Source organism: Ranitomeya variabilis, chromosome 2, assembly GCF_051348905.1.
Source record: "Ranitomeya variabilis isolate aRanVar5 chromosome 2, aRanVar5.hap1, whole genome shotgun sequence".
NCBI lineage: Eukaryota > Metazoa > Chordata > Amphibia > Anura > Dendrobatidae > Ranitomeya > Ranitomeya variabilis.
This window is the reverse complement of record NC_135233.1, coordinates 614,898,970-614,921,312: the sequence shown is the minus strand read 5'-3', so window position 1 is coordinate 614,921,312 and position 22,343 is coordinate 614,898,970. Positions and strand designations below refer to the sequence as shown.

General features: G+C 47.9%; 1 protein-coding gene across 1 annotated transcript in view; it reads right to left on the bottom strand.

The window, feature by feature from the left end:
• LONP2 (lon peptidase 2, peroxisomal) overlaps positions 1 to 22,089 on the bottom strand; it is a 41,066-nt gene extending 18,977 nt beyond the window's left edge. Inside the window, exons 1-8 of the mRNA XM_077288755.1 lie at positions 21,680 to 22,089; positions 10,958 to 11,192; positions 10,728 to 10,859; positions 10,315 to 10,437; positions 9,897 to 10,072; positions 9,721 to 9,815; positions 1,048 to 1,306; positions 572 to 713 (exon numbers count right to left, since the gene is read on the bottom strand). Of these exons, the coding sequence (XP_077144870.1) occupies positions 572 to 713; positions 1,048 to 1,306; positions 9,721 to 9,815; positions 9,897 to 10,072; positions 10,315 to 10,437; positions 10,728 to 10,859; positions 10,958 to 11,192; positions 21,680 to 21,912 (1,395 nt within the window). The 5' untranslated portion in view covers positions 21,913 to 22,089. The remainder of the gene's footprint in view (positions 1 to 571; positions 714 to 1,047; positions 1,307 to 9,720; positions 9,816 to 9,896; positions 10,073 to 10,314; positions 10,438 to 10,727; positions 10,860 to 10,957; positions 11,193 to 21,679) is intronic.
• Between the last annotated feature and the right edge of the window lie 254 nt (positions 22,090 to 22,343).

Genomic DNA, 22,343 nt, shown 5'->3' with positions numbered 1-22,343 from the left:
TGATCAAAGCATTGTTCTGAGAAGTTTTGGAGCCAGCGGTCAGTGATGAATTTTGGGGTTTACACCGATCCGATATTTATGGGAGATATATTTCCAGCGTCGCAGCGAAGGGACAAACATAACGCGTTCACTTACATCACAGTAAGGCCATTCTAACTGCTCCAACTAAAAATGGTCTGATGGATGATGCTATCCATGCCATGTTTCATCTCTATAGAAAGTTAGAATCGTGATAAAAAACAATATCTACCGCCTGGGACCTCCAGGGATGAAGATATCCTGAAAGTTGCGGATCTCAAACTTATAAAAGACCTACATTCCATGTGTTGGAATCGGAGGTGTATATACCATACGCTCACTGTGAGGCCCCCAATAACTGCGGGCTTGTCCATCACCCAAATGCAGAATTGTCCTGATGATTGGAGGCAGCGGTGAGATATGTGCGATTATCCCCGGCTGCATCCTTTGACGCTCCCTGTTATCAGCCATTAGAGAAAGGTTAATACAATCTATTACTCTCTGTTATCGGCCAGTGCTCTGGGGGCACACATGGCCGCACCGCATCGCTCACCTCCAGCAGCGCGGCGGCCGGGTCTCCCTGCAGGCTCTTTCCGAGCTTATCCACCTCATCCAGGAGGAAGACTGGATTATTCACGCCAACGCTCTTCAGCCCGTTGATGATGCGCCCAGGCATGCTGCCAACGTAGGTGCGCCTGCGAACAGAAGCAGCTGTATGACACAGACATACGCACATCACCCCCCATACATATGCACGCTCCCTCTGGCTGAGCATGCATGTCATCTCCGTGCAGCCAGGGCTGGATCCTAGAAAGTAATCCTCGCTGACGGTCCTTTCCTCTGCCGCAGCCATGAATAAAATGGATCCCCGCCATTGACACTTCCCTGTTCACAAGCAGTTTACAGCAATAACACCATAGACTTCTCACAGCTGAAGGTTTGTTACTGTGTGTCAGCGCAGATTAATCCGGAGACCAGACTGGAAGCAACTGCAACAAACCCTCAGCTGTAAACACGAATGTTTTCCACCTGTGTCCGCGGATATCCGACTGGTCGCAGACCCCTCCCAGCGCGATCCGGTGGAACTCTCTCCCCAGCGTCTTGGCGATGGATCTTCCGACACTTGTTTTCCCGACCCCCGGGGGCCCCACGAAGCACAGGATTGGGCCCTTCAGATTGTTCTTCAGCTGACGGACGGCCAGGTACTCCAGGACTCTCTTCTTCAGCTTCGCCATGGCGTAGTGATCGTTATCCAGCAGGATCCGGGCCGCGCGGATATCCAGGCGATCTACGGAGAGAGTCATAGAGGGGGTATATAAGTGCACAGGAGAACTACAAGCCCCAGCATGCCCTGTACAATAACCCATACTGTGGAAACGTTACTTTGTAATAAACTAAAGTCTTGATACAATTTCCTATTGTAACAAAATCCCAGCACTTGTCAGTTGTTAAAGGGCCGGTGCCCCAATATTACAAGTCTGACTTTATATACCATTATAATATACCCCAGGATGCGGTGCCGGCATTCAAAGATCCCATCCTGGCCCAGCGGACCATAGTGACCACAATGGGGTCAGCCGGGATCCGCTGAGGCGCCTGATGCACATGCGACTTTCGGCTACATGGACAGCTGGGTGCCGGCCGGCCCGTGACTTCTCCGTGCAGTTGGTCTCATTTTTAGGTCTGTGTCACCCGGCAGGAATGTCGGGCCTCCCCTGGGAACGGGGCGATGTTTTTCTCCCCCCTGTACCTAAACGTTCCTCCTCGCTCTGCAGGAACAATGCGCTGGCTCCGCACCAAACTCCCATCTGACGCCGTCTCCAAAACTCTTATTTTCTTTTCCTGAAATCGCAATGTTGATGTAACACGGACGACCGAGAAAAACAGAGAAACTCTGCGCCTGTGGGAAGGTGCGCTGTACTGGATCTCCAGAGATCCTCCAGATAACGGGCACATGAGCCCCAAAGAAAATGGGGGCACAAACATCCTCAAAATGAGGAGAAGAGGCTAATACTTTCTACATGAGCCGAAAAGACTATGGGGGGCACAATCATACCTAAAATCAGGAGAAGGGGCCAATACTTTATACATGAGCCCTGAGGCTATGTTCACACGTTCAGGATTTCCATCCTTTTTTTTTCCTGACTGAAACTGCAGGTCTCTGCAGAAAACGCAGGTGCGTTTTTTGGTGCGTTTTTGGTGCGTTTTTAGTGCGTTTTTTTAGTGCGTTTTTTAGTGCGTTTTTTAGTGCGTTTTTTGATGCAGTTTTGTCTGCAGATTGTCTGTGTTTGACAGAAATAAAGTTTACTGCAGTGGGGGGAAAAAAAAAAAAAAAATGATGTCATTTCCTTGTCCAACCCTTTTCTTCTTCCATCCTCCATTTTGGGACTAAACACCAAAATGAGTGGACGTGTTTTGAATGACAGCGCTCCGCGTTTTGCGCCGCATGCGTCACTGCAGCGCACGCATCCGGGCGCAGAGGACGCAGCAAGTTGCATTTTTGCTGCGTCCAAAATCAATCAAAAAAAGGACGCATGCGGCGCAAAACACAGCGTTGTGCATGCGTTTTGCTGCGTTTCACTTTGCGTTGTGTGTTGCGGCGCCGACGCTGCGGCGCACAACGCAAATGTGAACATAGCCTAAGTGCCACGTATTTCAGTGCCACGTGCCACGTATTTCAGTGCCACGTGCCACGTATTTCAGTGCCACGTGCCACGTATTTCAGTGCCACGTGCCACGTATTTCAGTGCCACGTGCCACGTATTTCAGTGCCACGTGCCACGTATTTCAGTGCCACGTGCCACGTATTTAAGTGCCACGTGCCACGTATTTCAGTGCCACGTATCACGTATTTAAGTGCCACGTATTTCAGTGCCACGTGCCACGTATTTAAGTGCCACGTGCCACGTATTTCAGTGCCACGTATCACGTATTTAAGTGCCACGTGCCACGTATTTCAGTGCCACGTGCCACGTATTTAAGTGCCACGTGCCACGTATTTAAGTGCCACGTGCCACGTATTTAAGTGCCACGTGCCACGTATTTAAGTGCCACGTGCCACGTATTTAAGTGACACGTGTCACGTATTTAAGTATCCACGTATCCCACGAAGATTTTCCATGGAGAACAGACACATCCAGAGATATGTCTGCTCTCCACGGATGCAGCAACACACTGACAGGAGCCATAGTTCCTGTCGGTGTGTCACTGCGCATGCGCGAGCGAGTTTACCGGCGGTCATTGACCCCGGCACTCTCGCTTAACGGCAGTGCTGCGTGGGAAAGTTCAACGCAGCTGTACTGCTGTTAACCGAGACGCCGGAGTCATTGAACTCCGGAACAGTACGCGATACACTGCTAGGAGCTTCGCTCCTGGCAGTGTATCGCCGGAGAGCAGCCGATCGGCGTGGGACACTCGTTTTATGGATTCTGCGGACAGGGAGTATGGATTGGATTTATTATTTTTGGATTTTTTCCTGGAGGATCGAGGGCTTCGCCTACAAGTGTGCTGTTGGTGAGTATATACTCTGTGTTATGTGTTGTATGTACTGTACTGTGTGTCATGTATGTGTATTGTGTGTAGGTGTTTGGTGTAAACTTTACTATTGTGCTAAGTCGCCGGACACAGGGACAACTCTCCCATCCTAATACCGGATGGGAGTAGTAGTCCCATACGGCGACTTAGCACAATGGAGGCACTATCGTCGCATGGGGGGACACACACACACACACACACACACACACACACACACACACACACACACACACACACATACCAAATCAATCAAACGGCCGACACGATCCCCATGCGACGCTATGCCTCCATGTCTCTCCGCCCACGCACTTCCGGCCCCGCACTTCCGCCGGCTTCCCCGCACTTCCTGCAGCAGCGGTTCTGCACATCAAACCGCAGTAAAACACGCAGATATATTTTTGATCTGCGTGTTTTACTGCGATTTTGACCTCACAATGGAGGTCTATGGGTGCAGAACCGCTGCGGTTCAGGAAGAAGAATTGACATGCTCCTTCTTTTTTCCGGGAGCTATTCAGCACGGCTTTTTTTTTTAAATTTCCGGACCATGTGCACAGTGTGTCCTGTTTTCCATAGGGTACAGTGTACTGTACCCTGCATGGAAAACAGCTGCGGAACCGCAGCGGCAAAACCGCCGCGGTTCCGCGGTAAAAAACGCACTGTGTGAACATGGCCTGAAGATAATGGGGGCACAAACATCCCCAAAATGAGGAAAAGGGGACAATACTTTATACATGAGCCGAAAAGACTATGGGGGGGGGGGGGGGCACAATCATACCTAAAATCATGAGAAGGGTCCAATACTTTATACATGAGCCCTGAAGATAAAGGGGCACAAACATCCCCAAAATGAGGAGAAGGGGCCAATACTTTATACATGAGCCGAGAAGATAATGGGGGGTGGGGCACAATCATACTGAAAATCAGGAGAAGGGGCCAATATCTTCATCGGCTCATGTATAAAGTATTGGCCCCCTCTCCTGATTTTAGGTCTGTTTGTGCCCCCTGTTATCTTCTCGGCTCATGTATAAAGCAACATGCACAAACATCCCCAAAATGAGGAGAAGGGGACAATACTTTATACATTAGCCCCAAAGATAACTATTTTATGTTCAGTGAAAACATGAAAAGAAAAACCCAGAAACATTGCATCTATTGTGCACGACGTCCATCTGCTGCGTCCAGCCTCCCAATCTAAACATAGACCCCAGACTTGTGATCCTCCTACAGTCCCAACCAGCCCAGGAATCTGCAGGAGGCAGGGGCAACACTAAACAATACACAATGCTGCACGCAACGTCTGCACCGCACAGAGCCCGGCTCCTGGTCAAAGAAAATGCAAAAGACAAGGAAAAGCCTTAAAATAACAATATCCAATAAACTAAGTATTTGGCCCGGAGAGAATGGAGGGGATGGAGGGGGGGCTGGAAATTGGGAGATTTTTGTGTTGCAGCCTGTAAACAGGTTATGTAATGAGTCACTGTCGGTGCTCTGCTGCCACCTGCTGGTGACTCACTGTTACTGCAGACTCACATAATAAGCAGCAAAAAGGCACACAAAAAAAAGTAAAAATTTCATTTTCAAAACTGCAAAATATTATCGCCCATTATTACAACAGAGTTTAACTGCAGCTGTCTGGAGCAAAATTTTAAGGCACCAGAGCAGCCGCTGAGAAAAACCGCCGGCACCAAAGCAGCCACTGGGGAAAAAAACGCTGGCATCAGGACAGCCGCTGGGGGAAAAAAAAAAGCCACCATCAGGGCAGCTGCTGGGGAAAAAAAACAAAAAAACACCAGCATCAGGGCAGCCGCTGGGGAAAAAACGCCGGCACCAGGGCAGCCGCTGGAGAAAAACGCCGGCATCAGAGCAGCCGCTGGGGGAAAAATGCCGGCATCAGAGCAGCCGCTGGGGAAAAATGCCGGCATCAGAGCAGCCGCTGGGGAAAAATGCCAGCATCAGAGCAGCCGCTGGGGAAAAATGCCGGCATCAGAGCAGCCGCTGGGGAAAAATTCCGGCATCAGAGCAGCCGCTGGGGAAAAATGCCGGCATCAGAGCAGCCGCTGGGGAAAAATGCCGGCATCAGAGCAGCCGCTGGGGAAAAATGCCGGCATCAGAGCAGCCGCTGGGGAAAAATGCCGGCATCAGAGCAGCCGCTGGGGAAAAATGCCGGCATCAGAGCAGCCGCTGGGGAAAAATGCCGGCATCAGGGCAGCCGCTGGGGAAAAAACGGCGGCATCAGGGCAGCCGCTGGGGAAAATGTTTGAACCATAGCGCTAACTAACACCAGTTCTCACTGGGCGATGGCTGCTGATTGCTGGGACCCCCATGATCACTAGAATAAGCCCTCACTCCTCATTGCTGCAGCAGCACCGCCGCTCAATCTCTGCCTATCAGGCTGATGGAGACAGAGCAATGATTGTGGTAAACTCCCTTAATGGACTTCTCCAGCCAGGTGAACTGCAGTAGTCGTCTGCGGGGTCCCACCAGTAACACATAGCTGATAGATCTCATCAGTGTTAATAGAGCGACTGCCCCTTTAATTGGGAACACCCGATGCAGAACAAGACGCGCCGGAGGCAGAAGAAGGTGCGTCCGCGCTCTGCGTCCTGCAGCGTTCCCATGGGAAGAGTACCCGGAATCAGTGCAGGACGGCGATGTGCGTCACTGCTGCCAGCATTGGATCCATTCCTAAACTAACAGCTGCTCCGACTGCTGACACCAGATAACAAGCGCAGAAAGTCTGCGAAGTCGGCGGTTACACGGGAAAGGACTATAACAACAGCGAGGAGCAGAGGACGATTAACCCCGAACATGAAAGAATGACGAATATCACTGCACATAGTGCCGAGAGCAAGAACCGTCATCTGACAGCGAGCGTGGGAAGAAACAACACTACCCAGACCCGTGACACCACAACACAGCAGCTGCCAAACACACGGGGGCGCTATACTCACTGATCACAACACACACCCAAACTAACAGCCGGCAATACAGAAGACGAGGAGAAAATCCACAAATAGGTGGCATTATAGCAGTTATATAACTGTACATAGGGGCAGTATTATAGTATTTATATTCTTGTACATAGGGGGCAGTATTATAGTAGTTATATTCTGGTATATAGGGGCAGTATTATAGTAGTTCTATTCTTGTACATATGGGCAGTATTATAGTAGTTCTATTCTTATACATAGGAGCAGTATTATAGTAGTTCTATTCTTGTACATAGGAGCAGTATTATAGTAGTTCTATTCTTGTACATAGGGGCAGTATTATAGTAGCTATATTCTTGTACATAGGGGCAGTATTATAGTAGTTATATTCTTGTACATAGGAGCAGTATTAATAATAATTTTTTAATAATAATAATTTTTATTTATATAGCGCCAACATATTCCGCAGCACTTTACAATTAAGTGGGGACATGTACAGACAATAAATTCAATAAGACAATTTAAACTGTGACATTAGGAGTGAGGTCCCTGCTCGCAAGCTTACAATCTACAAGGAAATGGGGAACACAATAGGTGAAAAGTGCTTGTTATTTCAGGTCTGGCAATTATAATAAATAGGGATTTTCATACAAAGCTGCATGATCCGGTCATCAGCCCGTGTGTTTAAGTGCAATAGTCAAGTGCAGTTAATCGTGTGTATGGAGGGTGTGGGGACAGATGAATAGTAGGGTGCAGATTCAGAGTATTATTTGGAAGGAGGGAACAGGGCAAAGTTAGTTTACTGAGTAGTTGATGTGGTAGGCTTGTTTGAAAAGATGGGTTTTTAAAGCGCGCTTGAATAGGTTGGGGCTAGGTATCAGTCTGATTGTCTGGGGAAGTGCATTCCAGAGAGCTGGCGCAGCAGGAGAGAAGTCTTGGAGACGGAGGTGCGAGGTTCAGAATACGGGGGATGTTAGTCTTAGGTCGTTTGTAGAACGGAGGGCACGTGTAGGGCGATAGACAGATGAGAGAGGAGATATAAGGTGGTGCAGAACTGTGGAGAGCTTTGTGGGTGAGAGAGATGAGTTTATACTGGACCCTGTAGCGAATGGGTAGCCAGTGTAATGACTGGCACAAGATGGAGGCATCAGTGAAGCGGCTAGACAGAAATATGACCCTGGCTGCAGCATTCAAGATGGATTGGAGAGGAGAAAGTTTGGTAAGAGGGAGACCGATCAGAAGAGAGTTGCAGTAGTCCAGACGGGAATGAATAAGAGCGACAGGAAGAGTCTTAGCAGTTTCAACGGTGAGAAAAAGTCGGATTCTGGTGATGTTTTTAAGATGCAGGTGACAAGAGCGAGTGAGTGATCGGATATAGGGAGTAAAGGAAAGTTCGGAGTCGAGTATGACCCCAAGACAGCGGGCATGCTGCTTGGGAGTTATGGTGGACCCCTCCACGGTAATTTCGATGTTGGGTAGAGTGAGGTTAGTAGAAGGGAGAAACACAAGAAGTTCCGTTTTGGAGAGATTTAGATTCAGGTAGAGGGAGGACATGATGTTAGAGACAGCAGACAGACAATCCTTGGTATTTTGAATTAGGGTAGGGGTGATGTCGGGGGAAGAAGTGTATAATTGGGTGTCATCAGCATAGAGATGATACTGGAACCCAAATCTGCTGATTGTTTGTCCAATAGGGGCCGTGTAAAGAGAGAAGAGGAGGGGGCCTAGGACTGAGCCTTGCGGAACCCCAACAGTAAGGGGACGAGGAGAGGACAAGGAGCCAGCAAAAGATACAGTGAAGGAGCGGTCAGAGAGGTAGGAGAAGAACCAGGAGAGGGCTGTGTCCTTGAGGCCTCTGGAGCGAAGCATCGTGAGAAGGAGCTGGTGATCCACAGGGTCAAATGCGGCAGAGAGATCCAGGAAAATCAGCAGAGAGCAATGACCTTTGGATTTAGCGGTTATTAGATTATTAGAGACTTTAGTGAGGGCAGTTTCAGTGGAGTGTAAAGAGTGGAAACCAGATTGTAAGGGGTCAAGAAGAGAGTTATCTGAGAGATAGCGGATTAGACGGGAGTGGACCAAGCGTTCCAGGAGTTTCGAGATGAAGGAAAGGTTAGAGACAGGTCTGTAGTTAGCAGTGCAGTTCTGGTCCAGGGATGGCTTTTTAAGTAAAGGGGTTATGATGGCATGTTTAAATGAGGAGGGAAAGATACCTGAAGAAAGAGAGAGGTTAAATATTTTAGTCAGGTGAGTGGTGACCACTGGTGAGAGAGACTGCAGGATATGTGAAGGAATGGGGTCACTGTTGCAGGTTGTAGGCCGAGCAGAAGCGAGGAGCTTGGAGACGTCTTCTGAAACAGGCTCAAAGATGTCTAATGAGCTTGAGGTGCGGCAGGGAAGGGGATCCAGGCACTGAGGAGATTGGGCTGAGATATCCTGATGGATGTGGTTGATTTTTTCTAAGAAATAAGTGGCCATATCCTCACCGCTGAGGTTGGTGATGGGGGCCTGTATTTTAGGTTTCAGGAGGGAGTTAGTTTAAGGTTTCAAAAAGTCGTTTTGGGTATGATAGTAGTTATATTCTTGTACATAGGGGACAGTATTATAGTAGTTATATTCTTGTACATAGGGGCAGTATTATAGTAGTTATATTCTTTTACATAGGGGCAGTATTAGAGTAGTTATATTCTTTTACATAGGAGTAGTATTATAGTAAAGAAAAAGCAACGAAGGTCAGCTCACCTCCTCTCAGTCCCAGCGCACGGATCATGCAGTGCTGCAAGTAATATGAAGGAAAAGCAGAAGTCCAGCGTGGGTGATGTCCATAAAAAATACCTTTTATTCCATTTTCGTTAAAAGCACATAAATCCAAAGTCCATCTTCATATCCATAGACACAAAAACGGGTGATTCATACCAGTGACAGTCACAGGCTTACAGTGCATTAAAATCAAACGCGTTTCAACGGTCTTGCCGCCTTACTCATTGTGATAAAAATAAAATGAAAGAGGGCTGCCATATAGGACTCAAATAAGTTTTTGTGTCTATGGATATGAAGATGGACTTTGGATTTATGTGCTTTTAACGAAAATGGAATAAAAGGTATTTTTTATGGACATCACCCACGCTGGACTTCTGCTTTTCCTTAGTATTATAGTAGTTATATTCTTGTACATAGGAGCAGTATTATAGTAGTTATATTCCTGTAGATTGTGGCGGTCAGATATGATGGCTCTCACCTGTGCTACTTTTGCTCCAGGGCAGTTCAGACATTAGCTCCAGATAGTTTCTGGTTAGCGCATACTCCGGCATGGATTGCGGCATTTTTTTCAGCCTGGTGGATGATAATAATGTATATAATACACAGTCAGTGATGGGGGAGGGGTGACATTATATGAGGGTCTCTAATCCTCACCTCTTCATCTCCTTCATGCACACCTTCAGGGCCGGCTCCGGCATGCTGCATAACTTTATCTTCTTCTCCAACAAGATGTTGTCATCGGAATCCTCGTCATCGTCATCTGTGCTCTCCAGTGAATGCTGTTTCGCCGCTCCTCCTCCGAGCTTCCTCAGGGGACGGATCGCAATGATCTGAAGATAATGGAGGGGACTGTCGGTGATGGCATTACTTCCCTGCTTCCTCCTCAAACAATTAGGGTGATAATTTGTTTTTTTATTGAATCCCCCATTTTCAGTATCTCTGCTTGCCATCAGCGAATGGAAACACTTCTGATCTTGAACACAAGTCCTGCTGACTCGCAGCTGGGTCTGTTACAATGTATCAGTGATGACAATCCACATCCCTCTCCCTTCCAGCTCTTCCTGTTACTCACCCTTTTCTCATCATCTAATTTGGGGTTTCGGGCTTTGTGGAGCAGTTTTAACCCCTCGATCTGACGCAGCAGGAGCGGGATCGTCACTTTAAATCTTTCTTCCAGTTCAACAGCGTCAAGAATCTGCAGAAAAAAAAAAAGTTGAGAAAGTTCTTATATCCGGGCGCCCGGGACCAGTCATGGCGGCCGCTGTACGCGTGGGCAGAATTGTTAGAAATTTGCAGAACTTTTCATGATGGCTTCGCACAGCAGGTTTTTGTCACAATGTTGCAGATTGGACACATGGTTGTGGAATTGAGGAGCTGCCCCACATCTTCTTTACTGGTTATACTGGTGTAATAAAGCCACATTGGTCACAATTCCACTCATCCGGCATCCAATAGTCCAGAAGCTATGCGAGAAGGCGTCCTGACCTGCAGCTTCTCCTCATTGCTGGTCCGTATGATGGACGTCAGGACGTCTGGCAGAAACTCCTTGGGCAGATTATTCAGCAGTCTCTTCAGTTTGGCGACGGCGGGCACCGAGCCGTCCAACATCTCCACCAGCTTAAAAGGGGAAAACAGGAAAGTCAGAATCCACTCCGATCCTGGGAAAGCTGGGTGAGGAGGATGAGAGCAGTGGCCACGCCTTCCCCGTCACCCACCTGCACCGCGTACTTGTAGAACTGCTCCGACAGCTCCCCCAGCGCCTCCTGAACCTCGGCTTTACTGCTCAGCTCCTCCAGCCGGTCCAGCTGCTCCACCTCGGCCACTGGGTACGGCCGCTCCTTCAGGACCTGCGCCACCTGGAAGCGGCACAGACCCGTCACCAGCAAGGTGTAGTGCGGCTTCGGCCAGTTACTGCCAACCACCTGCACGGCCAAGGCGGCGGTCCCGATCCTACGGGGAAGAACATAGGAAATACTTGGGGAGGGGATGAGAAATACTGGTAATCCGACATCTATACAGTTATCACTGTCCAGTAATCCAGAATCCTGGTAATCTGGCACATGTAACATCCTGTCAGTCCAGAGATATTAACCAAAGCCTTTCCTTTGTGCCCCTTATGACAGACAGCTGCCTTTAGACCCTCTGGTTCCGCGGCACAGACCCGCCGACCCCTGGGCCTCACAGCCCCCGCGGCACAGACCCACCGACCCCTGGGCCTCACAGCCCCCGCGGCACAGACCCGCCGACCCCTGGGCCTCACAGTCCCCGCGGCACAGACCCGCCGACCCCTGGGCCTCACAGCCCCCGCGGCACAGACGCGCCGACCCCTGGGCTCCCCCCTGCAGCACAGACCTGCCGACCCCTGGGGTCCCCCCTGAAGCACAGACCTGCCGACCCGTGAATTTCCCTGCCTACCAAGATTGACTAATCCTCTGTATTCCCTGTCCATCATAGACCCACAGAATTCTGCATAAACTCGCCAGCACGCTGACCCCTGACATATATTGGAGCAGGCAGGATCCTTATCTCTGAGAGTTATCTCCAGCAATAACTTATTGTACAAAGGTCCAAAGAATTCAGCGATTGTCCGACCTTCACCTCCGAGCTTGCAAACAGTCCAAAGGCTGCGGAGAGGAGATATGGGGGGACGGCAACGCATCATCACATAGAGGAGATATGGGGGGGGACGACAACGCATCATCACAGAGGAGATATGGGGGGACGACAATGCATCAACACAGAAGAAGATATGGGGGGACGACAACGCATCATCACAGAGGAGATATGGGGGGACGACAACGCATCAACACAGAGGAGATATGGGGGGACGACAATGCATCAACACAGAGGAGATATGGGTGACGACAATGCATCAACACAGAGGAGATATGGGTGACGACAACGCATCAACACAGAGGAGATATGGGGGGACGACAATGCATCAACACAGAGGAGATATGGGGGACGACAACGCATCAACACAGAGGAGATTGGGGGGGGGGAACAACGTATTATCACATAGAGGAGCTGCTGACAACCCCCCCCTCCTTGTATAGCTCCTGACAACCTCCCTCCTTGTATAGCTCCTGACAACCCCCTCCTTTTATAGCTCCTGACAACCTCCCTCCTTTTATAGCTCCTGACAACTCCCTCCTTTTATACAGTTATATGAAAAAGTTTGGGCACCCCTATTAATCTTTAGCTTAATGTTTTATAAAAATTGTTTTTTTTGCAACAGCTATTTCAGTTTCATATATCTAATAACTGTTGGACACAGTAATGTTTCTGCCTTGAAATGAGGTTTATTGTACTAACAGAAAATGTGCAATCTGCATTCAAACAAAATTTGACAGGTGCATAAGTATGGGCACCTCACCAGAAAAGTGACATTAATATTTAGTAGATCCTCCTTTTGCAAAAATAACAGCCTCTAGTCGATTCCTGTAGCTTTTAATGAGTTCCTGGATCCTGGATGAAGGTATTTTTGACCATTCCTCTTTACAAAACAATTCCAGTTCAGTTAAGTTTGATGGTCGCCGAGCATGGACAGCCCTCTTCAAATGATCCCACAGATGTTCAATGATATTCAGGTCTGGGGACTGGGATGGCCATTCCAGAACAGTGTAATTGTTCCTCTGCATGAATGCCTGAGTAGATTTGGAGCGGTGTTTTGGATCATTGTCTTGCTGAAAGATCCATCTCCTGCGTAACTTCAACTTTGTCACTGATTCATGAACATTATTGTCAAGAATCTGCTGATACTGAGAGGAATCCATGCGTCCCTCAACTTTAACCCCTTCCCGACCTTTGACGCCACGTAGGCTTCATGAAAGTTGGTGCCAATCCGACCCATGACGCCTATGTGGCGTCATGGAATGATCGCGTCCCTGCAGATCGGGTGAAAGGGTTAACTCCAATTTCACCCGATCTGCAGGGACAGGGGGAGTGGTACTTCAGCCCAGGGGGGGGTGGCTTCACCCCCCCCGTGGCTACGATCGCTCTGATTGGCTGTTGAAAGTGAAACAGCCAATCAGAGCGATTTGTAATATTTCATTATGAAAACTGGTGAAATATTACAATCCAGCCATGGCCGATGCTGCAATATCATCGGCCATTGCTGGAAAACCTAATCTGTCCCCCCCCCACACCCACCGATCTCCTCCCCAGTCCTCCGTTATGTGGTCCGCCCCCCTAGGTCGTCCTGTCCGCTCCCCCCGTGCTCCGATGCCCCCCCCCCCCCCCCGTGCTCAGATCACCCCCCCCTCATACTTACCGAGCCTCCGGGCGTCCGTCCGTCTTCTCCATGGGCGCTGCCATCTTCCAAAATGGCGGGCGCATGCGCAGTGCGCCCGCCGAATCTGCCGGCCGGCAGATTCGTCCCAGGTATATTTTGATCACTGCGATATATGTTGTGAAATTGGATTTTGGGCTCCCCCGGTGGCCACTGGTGGAATTGAACTGGTGTGCTTCATCCCCTCTGTTCACCTGTTTCCATCAGGATGTGGGAGTCGCTATTTAGCCTTGCTCCTCTGTCACTTCCATGCCGGTCAACATTGTAATCAGAAGCCTTTCTGTGCATGTTCCTGCTGCTAGACAACTCCCAGCTAAGTTGGACTTCTGTCCTCGTTTGTTTTTGCATTTTGTTCCAGTTCACAGCTGTAGTTTCGTTTCTGTGTCTGGAAAGCTCTTGTGATCTGAAATTGCCACTCTGATGTTATGAGTTAATACTAGAGTCTTAAAGTAATTTCAGGATGGTGTTTTCATAGGGTTTTCAGCTGACCATGAAAGTGCCCTTTCTGTCTTCCTGCTATCTAGTAAGCGGACCTCAATTTTGCTAAACCTATTTTCATACTACGTTTGTCATTTTCATCTAAAATCACCGCCAATATATGTGGGGGCCTCTGTCTGCCTTTCGGGGAAATTTCTCTAGAGGTGAGCCAGGACTATATTTTCCTCTGCCAGGATTAGTTAGTCCTCCGGCTGGCGCTGGGCGTCTAGGGATAAAACGCAGGCTACGCTACCCGGCTACTGTTAGTTGTGCGGCAGGTTTAGTTCATGGTCAGTTTAGTTTCCATCCTTCCAAGAGCTAGTTCTTATGTTTGCTGGGCTATGTTCTCTTGCCATTGAGAACCATAACAGATATAACCTATCACAGTGATCAAAATAAAAAAAATAGTAAATGACCCCCCCCTTTATCACCCCCATAGGTAGGGACAATAATAAAAAAAAAGAAAATATTTTTTTTTCTTTTTCCACTAGGGTTAGGGTTAGAACTAGGGTTAGAACTAGGGGTAGGGTTAGGGTTAGGGGTAGGGTTAGGGCATGTGCACACAGTGGGGATTTGGCTGCGGATCCGCAGCGGATTGGTCGCGGATCCGCAGCGGATTGGCCGCGGATCCGCAATGGATTGGCCGCTGCGAATTCGTAGCAGTTTTCCATCAGGTTTACAGTACCATGTACACCTATGGAAAACCAAATCCGCTGTGCCCATGGTGCGGAAAATACCGTGCGGAAACGCTGTGTTGTATTTTCCGCAGCATTTCAATTTTGTGCGGATTCTGCAGCGTTTTACACCTGTTGCTCAATAGGAATCCTCAGGTGAAATCCGCACAAAAAAACACTGGAAATCCGCAGGTAAAACGCAGTGCCTTTTACCTGCGGATTTTTCAAAAATGGTGCGGAAAAATCTCACACGAATCCGCAACGTGGGCACATAGCCTTAGGGTTAGGGTTGGAATTAGAGTTAGGGTTGGAATTAGGGCTAGGGTTGGAAATAGGGTTAAGATTAGGCTTGTGGTTAGGGTTACGGATAGGGTTAGGGGTGTGTTGGGGTTACAGTTGTGGTTAGGGTTGGGATTAGGGTTAGGGTTGGGATTAGGGTTACGGGTGTGTTGGGGTTAGGGTTGTGGTTAGGGTTATGGCTACAGTTGGGATTAGGGTTAGGGGTGTGTTGGGGTTAGTGTTGAAGTTAGAATTGAGGGGTTTCCACTGTTTAGGCACATCAGGGGTCTCCAAGCGCAACATGGCGCCACCATTGATTCCAGTCAATCTTGTATTCAAAAAGTCAAATGCTGCTCCCTCCCTTCCAAGCCCCGATGTGCGCCCAAACAGTGGTTTACCCCCACATATGGGGTACCAGCGTACTCAGGACAAACTGGGCAACAACTATTGGGGTCCAATTTCTCCTGTTACCCTTGTGAAAATAAAAAATTGCTTGCTAAAACATCTTTTTTGAGGAAAAAAAATGATTTTTTATTTTCACGGCTCTGCGTTGGGCACATCAGGGGTCTCCAAGCGCAACATGGCGCCACCATTGATTCCAGCCAATCTTGCATTCAAAAAGTCAAATGCTGCTCCCTCCCTTCCAAGCCCCGACGTGCGCCCAAACAGTGGTTTACCCCCACATATGGGGTATCAGCGTACTCAGGAGAAACTGGACAACAACTTTTGGGGTCAAATTTCTCCTGTTACCCTTGGGAAAATTAAAAAATTCTGGGCTAAAAAAATATTTTTGAGGAAAGAAAACACATTTATTATTTTCACGGCTCTGCGTTATAAACTTCTGTGAAGCACTTGGGGGTTCAAAGTGCTCACCACACATCTAGATAAGTTCCCTTGGGGGTCTAGTTTCCAAAGTGGGGTCACTTGTGGGGAGTTCCTACTGTTTAGGCACATCAGGGGCTCTGCAAACGCAACGTGACGCCCGCAGAGCATTCCATCAAAGTCTGCATTTCAAAACGTCACTACTTCCCTTCCGAACCCCGACGTGTGCCAAAACAGTGGTTTAACCCCACATATGGGGTATCAGCGTACTCAGGAGAAACTGTACAACAACTTTTGGGGTCCAATTTCTCCTGTTACCCTTGGGAAATTAAAAAATTGTGGGCTAAAAAATCATTTTTGAGAAAAGAAAAAAAAATTTTTATTTTCATGGCTCTGCGTTATAAACTTCTGTGAAGCACTTGGGGGTTCAAAGTGCTCACCACACATCTAGATTAGTTCCTTGGGAGATCTAGTTTCCAAAATGGGGTCATTTGTGGGGGAGCTTCAATGTTTAGGCACACAGGGGTTCTCCAAATGCGACATAGTGTCCGCTAATGATTGGAGCTAATTTTCCATTCAAAAAGCCAAATGGCGTGCCTTCCCTTCCGAGCCCTGCCGTGCGCCCAAACAGTGGTTTACCCCCACATATGGGGTATCATCGTACTCAGGACAAACTGGACAACAACGTTTGGGGTCCAATTTCTCCTATTACCCTTGGGAAAATAAAAAATTCCGGGCTAAAAATCATTTTTCAGGAAAGAAAAATAATTTTTTATTTTCATGGCTCTGCGTTATAAACTTCTGTGAAGCACCTGGGGTTTTAAGTGCTCACTATGCATCTAGATAAGTTCCTTGGGGGGTCTAGTTTCCAAAATGGGGTCACTTGTAGGGGAGCTCCAATGTTTAAGCACACAGGGGCTCTCCAAACACGACATGGTGTCCGCTAACGATTGGAGCTAATTTTCCATTCAAAAAGTCAAATGGCACGCCTTCCCTTCCGAGCCTTGCCATGCACCCAAACAGTGGTTTACCCCCACATATGAGGTATCGGCGTACTCAGGAGAAATTGCCCAACAAATTTTAGGATCCATTTTATCCTGTTGCCCATGTGAAAATGAAAAAATTGAGGCTAAAATAAATTTTGTGTGAAAAAAAAGTATTTTTTAATTTTTACGGATCAATTTGTGAAGCACCTGAGGGTTTAAAGTGCTCACTATGCTTCTAGATAAGTTCCTTGGGGGGTCTAGTTTCCAAAATGGGATCATTTGTGGGGGAGCTCCAATGTTTAGGCACACAGGGGATCTCCAAACGCGACATGGTGTCCGCTAAAGATTGGAGCCAATTTTTCATTCAAAACGTCAAATGGCGCTCCTTCCCTTCCGAGCCCTGCCGTGCGCCCAAACAGTGGTTTACCCCCACATATGAGGTATCAGCGTACTCAGGACAAATTGGACAACAAAGTTCGTGGTCCAGTTTCTCCTTTTACCCTTGGGAAAATAAAAAAATTGTTGCTAAAAGATCATTTTTGTGACTAAAAAGTTAAATGTTAATTTTTTCCTTCCATGTTGCTTCTGCTGCTGTGAAACACCTGAAGGGTTAATAAACTTCTTGAATGTGGTTGAGCACCTTGAGGGGTGCAGTTTTTAGAATGGTGTCACTTTTGGGTATTTTCAGCCATATAGAACCCTCAAACTGACTTCAAATGTGAGGTGGTCCCTAAAAAAAATGGTTTTGTAAATTTTGTTGTAAAAATGAGAAATCACTGGTCAAATTTTAACCCTTATAACTTCCTAGCAAAAAAAAATGTGTTTCCAAAATTGTGCTGATGTAAAGTAGACATGTGGGAAATGTTATTTATTAACTATTTTGTGTCACATAACTCTCTGGTTTAACAGAATAAAAATTCAAAATGTGAAAATTGCGAAATTTTCAAAATTTTCGCCAAATTTCCGTTTTTTTCACAAATAAACTCAGAAATTATCGACCTAAATTTACCACTATCATGAAGCCCAATATGTCACGAAAAAACAATCTCAGAATCGCTAGGATCCGTTGAAGCGTTCCTGAGTTATTACCTCATAAAGGGACACTGGTCAGAATTGCAAAAAATGGCCAGGTCATTAAGGTCAAAATAGGCTGGGTCATGAAGGGGTTAACAAGATTCCCGGTGCCGGCATTGGCCACACAGCCCCAAAGCATGATGGAACCTCCACCAAATTTTACTGTGGGTAGCAAGTGTTTTTCTTGGCATGCTGTGTTTTTTTGCCGCCATGCATAATGCCTTTTTGTATGACCAAACAACTCAATCTTGGTTTCATCAGTCCACAGGACCTTCTTCCAAAAAGAAATTGGCTTCTCCAAATGTGCTTTTGCATACCTCGGCCGACTCTGTTTGTGGCGTGCTTGCAGAAACGGCTTCTTTCGCATCACTCTTCCATACAGCTTCTCCTTGTGCAAAGTGCGTTGTATAGTTGACCGATGCACAGTGACACCATCTGCAGCAAGTTGATGCTGCAGCTCTCTGGAGGTGGTCTGAGGATTGTCCTTGACTGATCTCACCATTCTTCTTCTCTGCCTTTCTAATGTTTTTCTTGGCCTGCCACTTCTGGCCTTAACAAGAACTGTACCTGTGTTCTTCCATTTCCTTACTATGTTCCTCACAGTGGAAATTGACAGGTTAAATCTCTTAAACCTTCCCCTGAACAACTATGTTGAATAATCTTTGTTTTCAGATCATTTGACAGCTGTTTTGAGGAGCCCACGATGCCACTCTTCAGAGGAGATTCAAACAGGAGAACAACTTGCAAGTGACCACTTTAAGTAGCTTTTCTCATGATTGCATACACCTGGCTATGAAGTTCAAAGCTCAATTAGGTTACAAAACCAAAAAAAGTGCTTTAGTAAGTCAGTAAAAAGTAGGTAGGAGTATTTAAAACAAGAAAATGATAACGGTGCCCATACTTATGCACCTGTCAAATTTTGTTTGAATGCAGATTGCACATTTTCTGTTAGTACAATAAACCTCATTTCAAGGCAGAAACATTACTGTGTCCAACAGTTATTAGATACTAGATGGTGGCCCGATTCTAACGCATCGGGTATTCTAGAATATGCATGTCCACGTAGTATATCGCCCAGCTACGTAGTATATTGCCCAGCTACGTAGTATATTGCCCAGCTACGTAGTATATTGCCCAGCTACGTAGTATATTGCCCAGCTACGTAGTATATTGCCCAGCTACGTAGTATATTGCCCAGCTACGTAGTATATTGCCCAGCTACATAGTATATTGCCCAGCTACATAGTATATTGCCCAGCTACATAGTATATTGCCCAGCTACATAGTATATTGCCCAGCTACATAGTATATTGCCCAGCTACATAGTATATTGCCCAGCTACATAGTATATTGCCCAGCTACATAGTATATTGCCCAGCTACATAGTACACTCACTGGCCACTTTATTAGGTACACCTGTCCAACTTCTTGTTAACACTTAATTTCTAATCAGCCAATCACATGGCGGCAACTCAGTGCATTTAGGCATGTAGACATGGTCAAGACAATCTCCTGCAGTTCAAACCGAGCATCAGTATGGGGAAGAAAGGTGATTTGAGTGCCTTTGAACGTGGCATGGTTGTTGGTGCCAGAAGGGCTGGTCTGAGTATTTCAGAAACTGCTGATCTACTGGGATTTTCACGCACAACCATCTCTAGGGTTTACAGAGAATGGTCCGAAAAAGAAAAAAAATCCAGTGAGCGGCAGTTCTGTGGGCGGAAATGCCTTGTTGATGCCAGAGGTCAGAGGAGAATGGGCAGACTGGTTCGAGCTGATAGAAAGGCAACAGTGACTCAAATCGCCACCCGTTACAACCAAGGTAGGCCTAAGAGCATCTCTGAACGCACAGTGCGTCGAACTTTGAGGCAGATGGGCTACAGCAGCAGAAGACCACACCGGGTACCACTCCTTTCAGCTAAGAACAGGAAACTGAGGCTACAATTTGTACAAGCTCATCGAAATTGGACAGTAGAAGATTGGAAAAACGTTGCTTGGTCTGATGAGTCTCGATTTCTGCTGCGACATTCGGATGGTAGGGTCAGAATTTGGTGTAAACAACATGAAAGCATGGATCCATCCTGCCTTGTATGGAGCATCTTTGGGATGTGCAGCCGACAAATCTGCGGCAACTGTGTGATGCCATCATGTCAATATGGACCAAAATCTCTGAGGAATGCTTCCAGCACCTTGTTGAATCTATGCCACGAAGAATTGAGGCAGTTCTGAAGGCAAAAGGGGGTCCAACCCGTTACTAGCATGGTGTACCTAATAAAGTGGCCGGTGAGTGTATATTGCCCAGCTACATAGTATATTGCCCAGCTACATAGTATATTGCCCAGTCACGTAGTATACAGCACAGCTTTGTAGTATATTGCCCAGCCTTGTAGTATATTGTCCAGCCACGTAGTATATTGCCCAGCCACGTAGTATATTGCCCAGCCACGTAGTATATTGCCCAGCCACGTAGTATATTGCCCAGCCACGTAGTATATTGCCCAGCCACGTAGTATATTGCCCAGCCACGTAGTATATTGCCCAGCCACGTAGTATATTGCCCAGCCACGTAGTATATTGCCCAGCCACGTAGTATATTGCCCAGCCACGTAGTATATTGCCCAGCCACGTAGTATATTGCCCAGCCACGTAGTATATTGCCCAGCCACGTAGTATATTGCCCAGCCACGTAGTATACAGCAGAGCCACGTAGGATATTGCCCAGTGACGTAGTATATTACCGAGGCACGTATGTGACAGGTCCAAAAAATAAAAAATAAACATACTCACCTAACGATCCGAGGGCCCCTTGTAGTGTATCATACTCACCATTCTTGTCGCTGCTCCTCCGCGTCCCGCCCGCCTCTCCTCTTCCTGGGATCCTGTGCAGATGGTAGTGCTCGGCTTCAGGAAAATGGCCGCGGGATGCCGCGCGTGCGCAGATCGAGATCGCGGCGGCCATTTTCCTGAAGCCGAGTTCCATTGCAAGTGCCAGGGCTGGTGGGAGCAGGACCTATGAAGACGTCATGGCAGGTCCTTGCCGCACACCAGCCCTGGGACGGGACCTCACCGCAAGCTGACGGTTGTAATGGAGCGGTCCGGGGAGCGTGGCGAGGAGCGAGAAAGGCGGCGGAGGGTGAGTATAACAGGTTTTTTTTTTTTTATTATTTTTAACATTACATTTTGTACTATTGATGCCGCATAGGCAGCGTCAATAGTACAAAGTTGGGGACACACAGGGTTAATAGCAGCGGTAACGGAGTGCGTTACCCGCGGCATAACGCGGTCCGTTACCGCCGGCATTGACCCTGTGTGAGCGGTGTATGCGGGCGCCGGGCAGTGAGTGCGGGGAGTAAGGAGCGGCCATTTTTTTCTGGACTGTGCGCGTCGCTGATTGGTCGCGGCAGCCATGACAGGCAGCTGCCGAGACCAATCAGCGAACGAATAACGGTGACAGAAGGACAGACGGAAGTTACCCTTAGACAATTATATATATATAGATATGAAACTGAAATAGCTGTTGCAAAAAACCCAATTTTTATAAAACATTAAGCTTAAGATTAATAGGGGTGCCCAAACTTTTTCATATAACTGTAGCTCCTGACAACCTCCCTCCTTTTATAGCTCCTGACAACCCCCTCCTTGCATAGCTCCTGACAACCCCCTCCTTGCATAGCTCCTGACAACCCCCTCCTTTTATAGCTCCTGACAACCCCCCTCCTTGTATAGCTCCTGACAACCCCCCTGCTTGTATAGCTCCTGACAACCCCCCTGCTTGTATAGCTTCTGACAACCTAGCACTGCAGATTTGTGGCCACCCCATGCCCGGACGATCCCCACCTGTGCAGGGCAGGCAGCTGCTCGCTGTCGGTGGCCGGGTCCCTGGTGTTGGGGATGACCCCGATGATCGTGCTCTTCAGGGAGGTTCCGCGCAGTAGGCGGCTCCGCACCAGCTCGATATTCCCGGGAGTGTCCACGCTGCACCGCATGCTGGAGCCCGGCAGCAGCACTCCGTCCCTGTTGAGCAGCAGCGGCAGACGTCGGGGGATCTGGATGGAGCCGCCGTTCGCCATGATCCACGGTTCCGCGGTGTCAGGAGACAACTACGGGCAAAGGGTAAGTTCCAGACTACAAGTACGGCGAGCAGAGAGCACCAAACAACCTCAGATCTCGCAGGATGAAGCATAGTGCGCTGATAACCTAGCGGTCAATATGGGAACTGCAGCCAGTGAGGTAAAATCCGCCACATCAAGGACCTGCGCCCGTGACTGGAATTATATAGCACAAAGATCGCAGTAAGTGTGAACAGTACACTAACCAACTATAGCAGCTTTTGGGGGACTCCAGTTCCCAGCATGGCCTCCTGACTAGTGTATTGACTGAGAAAAGGGTTTCCTGAGGTAAAATGATGCCCTGCCTATCATTATGAGGGGATTTTGGGACGCTTAACCCTTTGGTCAACGTTGGCAGTGATGTCTAAGGCCAGTTTGACACATCTGTTTAT